Source organism: Zingiber officinale, chromosome 1B (genome assembly GCF_018446385.1).
Source record: "Zingiber officinale cultivar Zhangliang chromosome 1B, Zo_v1.1, whole genome shotgun sequence".
Taxonomy (NCBI): Eukaryota; Viridiplantae; Streptophyta; class Magnoliopsida; order Zingiberales; family Zingiberaceae; genus Zingiber; species Zingiber officinale.
The window spans coordinates 135,763,341-135,771,173 of NC_055986.1; the positions used below are offsets into that span (position 1 = coordinate 135,763,341).

Below are 7,833 nucleotides of genomic sequence, written 5' to 3' on the forward strand. Positions count from 1 at the left end.
ATAAACATGCATATAAATGCATCTCTCAGCATCATTAATTGTGGTTTGGCTGGTGAGAGTTTTGGTCCCAACTGCTACATCTAACTAGTGATTGTGACTATTGTGTCTCTTGTTGGTTAAATCACAAGTTAGGTTATAAATTGAATATAGTTTTATTGAAAAGGAACTAAACCAAATTGTACTAAATTACTGGATTTTCTTTTGTCAACTACTCAGATATTGACAACTAATGGACCTATGTAAACCTGGGTGAAGTATAGTAGATTCCAAATTTTTCCTTCTTTTCATTCAATATGGTTGAGTCGACTCAATCTATCAAAATATCAATGCCTAGGCTGGTTCAAGCAAGGACAGGTCCATATTTCCGAAGAGTGGTGCAAGCAGATATGTGTAGGGTTGTCTCTTTCAAAGGATGGTTGCAATGTCATAGAGTTGACAGCCAATTGAGACTAGGACAAAGCTAGCCCTTAGAAAGAGGGACCATTGGTGTTTGCATTTGGCATTAACAGATAGATAAGAGGCATATGGCTGCCCCTTGCACTGTATCCAACTCATTCCATTTATGTTCATTTATGGTTTGATGGCTCATGGAGCTCAAATTGTGGGAACTAGAGTGGTTACCATTGGTTATAAATCTCATCCATCCGTTATCTCTATCTTAACGAATAGCCAATTGTTAAACTGTTGAGAAAGTGACTTGGTGATAACTCGGAGAAGGAATGATTCATAGGTTAGCAAGAAAAGATAGTCTCATCAAAGTGAATGGTTATTTTGGATTGGTGAGCCTCTCTTTCTACTACTGTCTACTGATTAGGGAATCACATTAGAACAAGCATATCAACATGATTCAATAATCTAATGAAGTTCTGAGCTATTTGATGCTAACTGAGCTGGCAAAAATAAACAGTCAAACCTTATTTGGGCTGTCTGAGATAACAATGGGAACATAGATTGGATCAGGAGTGAAAATGGCAGATAAATCAAGAGCAAATTCAATTGATTTTCTTCCTGACATAGTCATTATTATATGAACAACAAAACATTTGGAGATTAAAATAGCTACAAAGGCTTCAATAAACGTACTCTTTTTACCATGTTATGCAGAGAAATAATTTTCCAGGGGACAACACAATTAAGCAAAAGAATACAGATGAGCAATGGACACCATCATTTGGCTTATTAGTTGAGACAAGAACATCTTAATCGAATAGCATTCAATCAGCAAGCTGTAAAGAACATAATGAGCTGTGTGACCTGTGATTAGTATAATTTAGACCTACTATCTAACAAAGCAAAAAAATAATAATAATCATGATGCATCATTTCCTTTTAAAAAGAAAAACTTACATGAAAAGAAAAGTCACAGTTTGTTCATTTCTTAATTCTGAAAACAACAAAAAATAACACTACAGATGTTGAAAAAAGTCACAGTTTCTTGCAAATGTATTCCTAGTATTCATTATCATATATCAAAAGTGGATAACAGAAAAAAAATACAATAAACTGATCTATTCTTAAAACACAAACCCTCTAATTGATTAAACCTATCCATGAACTGCATCCATCATCCACAAGTAAATACATACAGTCATGATCTACTTTATATCATGTAATCATGTATCAGGTAGATTTACTTGCTCACAATTTATTTTATCCCATTAATAATCTCATGCATCCATCTCAAACTTCTTTATTAGAAGAGGAGTAAGAGAATAGTTTAAGATGTCAGATGATACAGGAATTAGGAATACAGCTCCTTCTTTGTTTAATCCTGAGGCCTAAAAAAGAAAAGAATGGACAGCAACGAGTTCCTGTCTAAATTATTCCTCCTGACTCTGTGAAGGTAAACTGAATAAAGGTTACCAATTGAAGAAACCTAGGCCAGCTCTTGAAAGTAACTCTGCCTAGGTCTTTTCCCATTGCCACCATATCATCAAGAGCATATAAGCCTTTTATCGATGTCTCTAGTGCTGAAATTTAACACAAAATAGAAAAGAAAAAGGCAATTATGGTGAATTCACAAAGTATGAAACAAATGCATTGATATATGTTCAAAAACACCAAATTAACCTCGTTTTCTGTCAGATGAATTGATCAAACGCCTTAGAACACAATTTCCATCAGTATCACGATGAGCGTAGCCAGCAATTGGTGTACAACAAGACCAATCAAGTGTCTCAAGAAATGCCCTTTCACAGACAACAGCTAATTGAGTATAATGATGGTTCAACGAAGCTATGCAGTTAGCCTGATTCACAATCAAAGAAATGTCAATGCCCATTGTATATCGCATGCACGCAGAAAAAAAAATAGATATGCCCATATTGATATGGAAGTAAGAATGCTATGTGTTTTGTGGAATTTGTAGTGTTATTATAACATTTACTTGAACATCTTGAGTCACAAAGTTTCCATGTCATTAAAGGTAATGCTACAAATTAGATATATAATTCCTGTGTCAAACTCACCCGCATGAGCAACCTTTTGTGTTTACTTCAAGGAGTTGGAACGAAATTTAAAGTCAAGCCATAGAAAAGAATTAAGGATAACTATCCTAGTGGCATGAAGTTTGTGCGTAGCAGAAACAGCAAAAACAATAGTGCCTATTTACAAATACTGGCTTACATTGAGGAAGCCATGACCTTCAATATGCAGAAAAGGATTGCAGAAGCAAGTTAACTAAAGTAAAAAAAGTAAAACAGCACAATTTACCATTTTATCATCAGCGCCTCTACAAGCAATTCCAATAGCACCTTGAGAAATTGTTAGAAGCATATCTTCAATAGAGAGAAGAGGAGCCTTGGGCAGCGGTAAAGTTGTCGTCGTGTGACCTAGAGGTCACATGTTCGAGCCTTGAAAACAGCCTCTTGCAAAGAAAAGTAAGGCTACGTACAATAGACCCTTCCTCGGAACCCCACATTGGCAGGAGCTTCGTACACCAGACTACCATTATATATCATCAATAGAGAACAGAGCTAGCCGCTTTAACCCTGCCAATGTTAACTGTTGGTGCAATTTTCCATGAGTCAAGGTTGACCGGGTTGACTAAACTTGAGTTGGCTCAAGCTTGAGTCTTAACATTTGAGTTTTGATATTTGACAGTGTATAGAGATTGCAGGTCAAATTGTCCATATAAAGATTGATGGTCAAAGTTTGACCAGAAGTCAAGTAGGTCAAGGTTGATCAGATACTTGATTGGGAAGTCCTTACTGGAGGTTAGGTAAGGGCAAATCCAACGGGAAGATTGGCAGAAAAAGAAAATCTAAGTGGTAGTGTTGACCGGACACTTGGTATGGAAAGTCTAGTGAAGGCGGGCAGTAAGGAAGTTCTGGTGAGTGAAGTCAGGCAGTCGGGCATGAGGAAATCCAGGTGGGTCAAGGTTGACCAGACACCTAGTGTTTGGAAGTCCAAGGGGGTTATGGAGGACCGGACACTTGGCACGAGACTATAAATCCAAGTGCGTCAAGGTTGACCGGACACTTGGCACGAGGAGAAAAGTCCAAGTTGGTCAAAGGATTGGCCGGACACTTGGTGATAAAGCCCCAACAGGTCAAGGTTGACCGGATCCTAGGCACGAGGAAGTTCCAGCAAGTCAAGGTTGACTAGATGTTGGGCAAGGGAACCCTAGACTTGTGTTTGGCGAGATAGGACTAAGCAATCAATCAGTTGATCGAATGGCCCGAAGCCCAATCGATCAGTTGATCGATTGGGAGCACTATCGTGACAAAGGCGACCCAATCGATCAGCCGATCGATTGGGCTACTCCAGCTGATCGATTGAGAGTTTATCGCAAACACACAGTGGGTTTCCCAATCGATCAGGCGATCGATTGGGCTCAGTTTTCTCACGAGATTGCGAGGAAGCTAAGTCAATCGATTCCAGGTCTTCCACGAGAACACAGAGGGGCTCTAAATCAATCAATTGATCTATTGAGGACTCCCCAATTGATTAGGATATGACCGTTGCGTAGATTGCGAGCTTTGGACGGTTGAGATCGATTGGATCAGACGTGGCAATCGATTGGGAGCAGGCCCAATCGATTGGGAGTCCTAGATCACGACAGAATAAAGTCGTTGGCGAGGTTCAAACGCACGACTCTTCACCGATTACTCATGCTCTTCTCTCCGCTATTGTCACTGGTTCTTGAAAGTTCTTGCACACAAGTGTTGCCGCACTTCCAAGATTCAAGAGGCATCTACAAGCTATAAGAGATCTTGCAAGTAGAGATTTTCATCCCCATTCCGGAGTGTCCCAACCCTAACAAAGTTGCTTGAACTTCACCTTCATTAAGTTTCTTCAATCAGTTCTGGACAGTCCAAGTTAACAACCTATATATTTGTTTGATTGTATAAGCCTCTATGATGAATCACATATATGTGCTGAATAGTAGAAAAAAGACAAAGAAGGGAGAAAGGATATCACCCTAGGCACTAAAGCAATTGGTATGCATGGGCAAAATAAGACCAGAATCCGTTCAGCAAATGGACATATACTATGTTGGGGACTGCAGATAAAGAGATAACGAAACAAGAAAAAGTTTATGGATATCACAAAAGAAAGAATATGGATGTCAGCTTAACGCAATTATTTTAGGGTCTGACCATAAAGACCAGATGCATGGGCCAGTTCAATAATTTGTTATTCGGAGGCAGGTTTGTTAACATGATAATTACACAAGTTTGTTAACATGGTTGGTAGCAAAGCAATGTCATGAGAAGCAGGTGGCAATGATGAGTTGTACCTTAGACTAATATCACACCAAGGCATTGCAGAGTTTAGGCATGTGTCTTACATGTTGAATAGCTACATGAATTCATGTTATGAATATGTGTCACATATACAATAATTGACATACAATGTGCATGCATATCATCACATTTATCATTTTTTCAGAAAAAAAAAAGCAAAAATAAATAAATATACCATCACAACCGTGTGTTTATATCCTCCAAGATTACGTATATAACTTAGTTTGAATACTTCTACTTTGTTATTACAAATGTTCCTGAATTTATACTTCCTTACAGAAATATGAATACAGTTGAAAATTCTCACCGCCATTTGTCCATGGTAGGGCATTTATGCAATGACGAGTACTAACCTACTTGGAAGCTATCTGAAGAATGCCACGAAAGTGGAGCCATAAGCCACATAAACAAAGGCATTCATGTCAAAGAATGAATATGTGCCTTGCAATGCAAAATATAAGTTACGTAACTGAAAAGCTATATAATTGTGGTGTTACTACCAAGCAAACATGTTCTCACTGATCAATTTACCGAGCTCTATGACTCCTTAGCAGAAAATAGAATATAAACTTCTATCTGAAGCAAAATGGAACTGCAGAGACTAATCTAAAAATTGTACCTTTAGTTATGGATATCTGTATAAAATTTGAGACTGTCTCCTGAGGGAGGCAGTTCCGATAACACTTCCAGCAGGTAGCTCGGAGAGAGTCCTTGCAGTTAAGCAAATGAGCGCATCCGTTACATCTTCTCGAGGAAGGTTGCAAGGCAATATTGTACCATCTGGAAGATAAGTGGGAACATCCTTCATTGAGTGCACTGAAATATCAATTCTACCCACCACTGCGCCTCATCTATATCTTTTGTGAATAAACCATTGCCGCCAATGTTTTCAAGAGATTGATCAAGTATCTTGTCTCCTGTTGTCTTAATGATTACTATGTGAATAGCTCCTTCCTCCGCTAGCTCCGGGTGTGTTGAGATTAGTTTATCCCAGGACTCTTAGGCATGGGCAAGTGTTAATGTACTGTCCTACATGGCTACGACAACTAACATTAAATGTGCATCCACAACGCATGATAATCTAATAAAAGTCTCCTAAAAGAACCTCCTTTAAAGTAAGATCTGGCTTCGAGAATAATAGAAATCGAGTTAAAAAGAGCGGCAAAAATGAAAAATGGCATACCTCCCACGGGTGCCAATTCACACAAGGGTGACCTGAGCCTTGGAGTACTCCTGATCCACAGTCATAGCTGATCTGACGACCACGGTCCGCCTCCCATAGGGTTTCGAAGCAGGGGAGGAGAGAAGGCTCTCCAGGCCACAAGATCGAAGAAGCAGCGTGAAACGAAGTCATTCCCATGTCGACCAGCCTATGCTAATTCCCCCAATTCCAGAAGAAAAGAAGGCGTGGAGAATGGACATAACTGGAGACGCTCGGAAGCCGCCATCAAGATTTGGGACTGGATTCCGGGGTTTTACAGATTCCGGGGACTGGAGAGGGGAGTCGATGATGTCAGTGGATTTTCGCCGCTTTTGCTACAAAAGCGAAGGCTTATTCAAATGACTAATGTCGTTCCAGAGACAAAATTCTACACTGTTATTAGACTCTTAAACGTCTAATCGCTGCACCGAGAATTCATCTAGGAAGAATTAAATCATGAATGACATGTGACGAACGCGTCAAATTTTAACCTCAAAATTTCGTATGATAACATTCTATATTTTAATCATCACATTACTCTGACTAACTCGCTGCACCATAACCTGAGCTACTAGTTAATGGATTTTCCAAACAACTTCGATTTATACACAAAAGTCTTTTGTTGTGTATACACTTCGATTTGTATCACCCTTTTTTTAGTAAATTGTTCCCCTCAAAAAATGGAATATTCTTTGGAGGGACTTTTTCGTAACAAGAAAAAATAGTAGGGAGCCAATTATTAAATTTACCATGCGCTTCATACGATCTTAGTATATACTTAAAATAAATAAACTTATCACTTACTATTTAATCAATATGTTATACGTTTTGAAAATAGAATCGCAGTATATGTATTAATGGTATATATTTTAAAAATATATAAAGTATATGTTTTTTTCAAAATGATAAATTGTATTTATTTGTCAATTATAAATTATTTGATACCCTACATAATATTCTGGATCACATCCATATTTATTTTTGCATGACAACAAGAGCCTACAAAAAATTATAATTTAAAATAAAACTTAACGGAGAATATATAAAAGGCGAGTAATATGGGGAGTAGGGGTGAGCAGTCAATCCGTCAAACCGACCAACCCGCTTATACCGACCCGAACCGAACCGAAAAAACAAAATCCGCCGGATATAGGGCCGGATGTAGGGTCATGATATTACATTATCCGATCTAGAAGGGCCGGATAGTTTTTTATCCCAATAACCGAACCAACCCGATCCACGATCAACCCTACTTGTAGCAACTAATACCGATAAGTTGTTACACGTTATAGTAGTTACTGCGGATAAGCTGCTACACGTTGTAGTAGCTACTGCCAATAAGTTGTTACACGTTGTAGCAGCTATTGACGATTAGCTACTACAACGTGTAATGAGTAATGTCTATTATCATTTTAAAATATTTTATTATTTTATATTTCATTGGATATAAGGTCGGATATCCAAATAACTGACAACCCGTCGAATATTTAATACATAATAATCGCCGGATATAGGGTCGGATGTAGGGTCATGATATTACATTATCCGATCTAGTAGGGTCGGATAGTTTTTTATCTCAATAACCGAACCAACCCGATCCGCGATCACCCCTAATGGGGAGAATTGGGTCTCTTATTAAAAAAATCATAAAATAGTTTCACACCCTGAAGGACTTAATCAAAATAGAAAATAAACCAAATTGCAAATTAATAAAAATAAAATAGGAAATAAAAAAACACGACATATTAAATTAAATTAAATATCTATCAAAACTTTCCTATTCAAAATAAAATTATTTTGCATCATAAACTATAACAATTAATCAGCAAGATGATCAAGAATATTTTCATGAGTGGAAAAGAGTAACAATTAATCAGCAAGATA

General features: G+C 37.9%; 1 protein-coding gene across 3 annotated transcripts; it reads right to left on the bottom strand.

Annotated features, from left to right (window-relative positions):
* Positions 1–1,509: 1,509 nt before the first annotated feature.
* On the bottom strand, positions 1,510–6,325 carry LOC121980788 (porphobilinogen deaminase, chloroplastic-like). 3 transcript variants are annotated; one of them, XR_006111661.1, is made up of 4 exons: positions 5,932–6,325; positions 5,368–5,785; positions 2,071–2,248; positions 1,510–1,970 (listed from the first exon to the last, which is right to left on the bottom strand). XR_006111661.1 is itself a non-coding variant. In XM_042533012.1 (3 exons), exons 1-3 carry the CDS (start codon positions 2,773–2,775, stop codon positions 1,816–1,818), a joined length of 396 nt encoding a protein of 131 aa, XP_042388946.1. In that variant the 5' UTR covers positions 2,776–3,438; the 3' UTR covers positions 1,510–1,815. The 3 variants fall into 3 exon arrangements, 2 of the variants coding, with proteins under 2 accessions (XP_042388946.1, XP_042388938.1); XM_042533012.1 differs by lacking the exons at positions 5,368–5,785; positions 5,932–6,325 and adding an exon at positions 2,713–3,438; XM_042533004.1 differs by lacking the exons at positions 5,368–5,785; positions 5,932–6,325 and having other exon boundaries at positions 2,071–3,438.
* Positions 6,326–7,833: the final 1,508 nt, after the last annotated feature.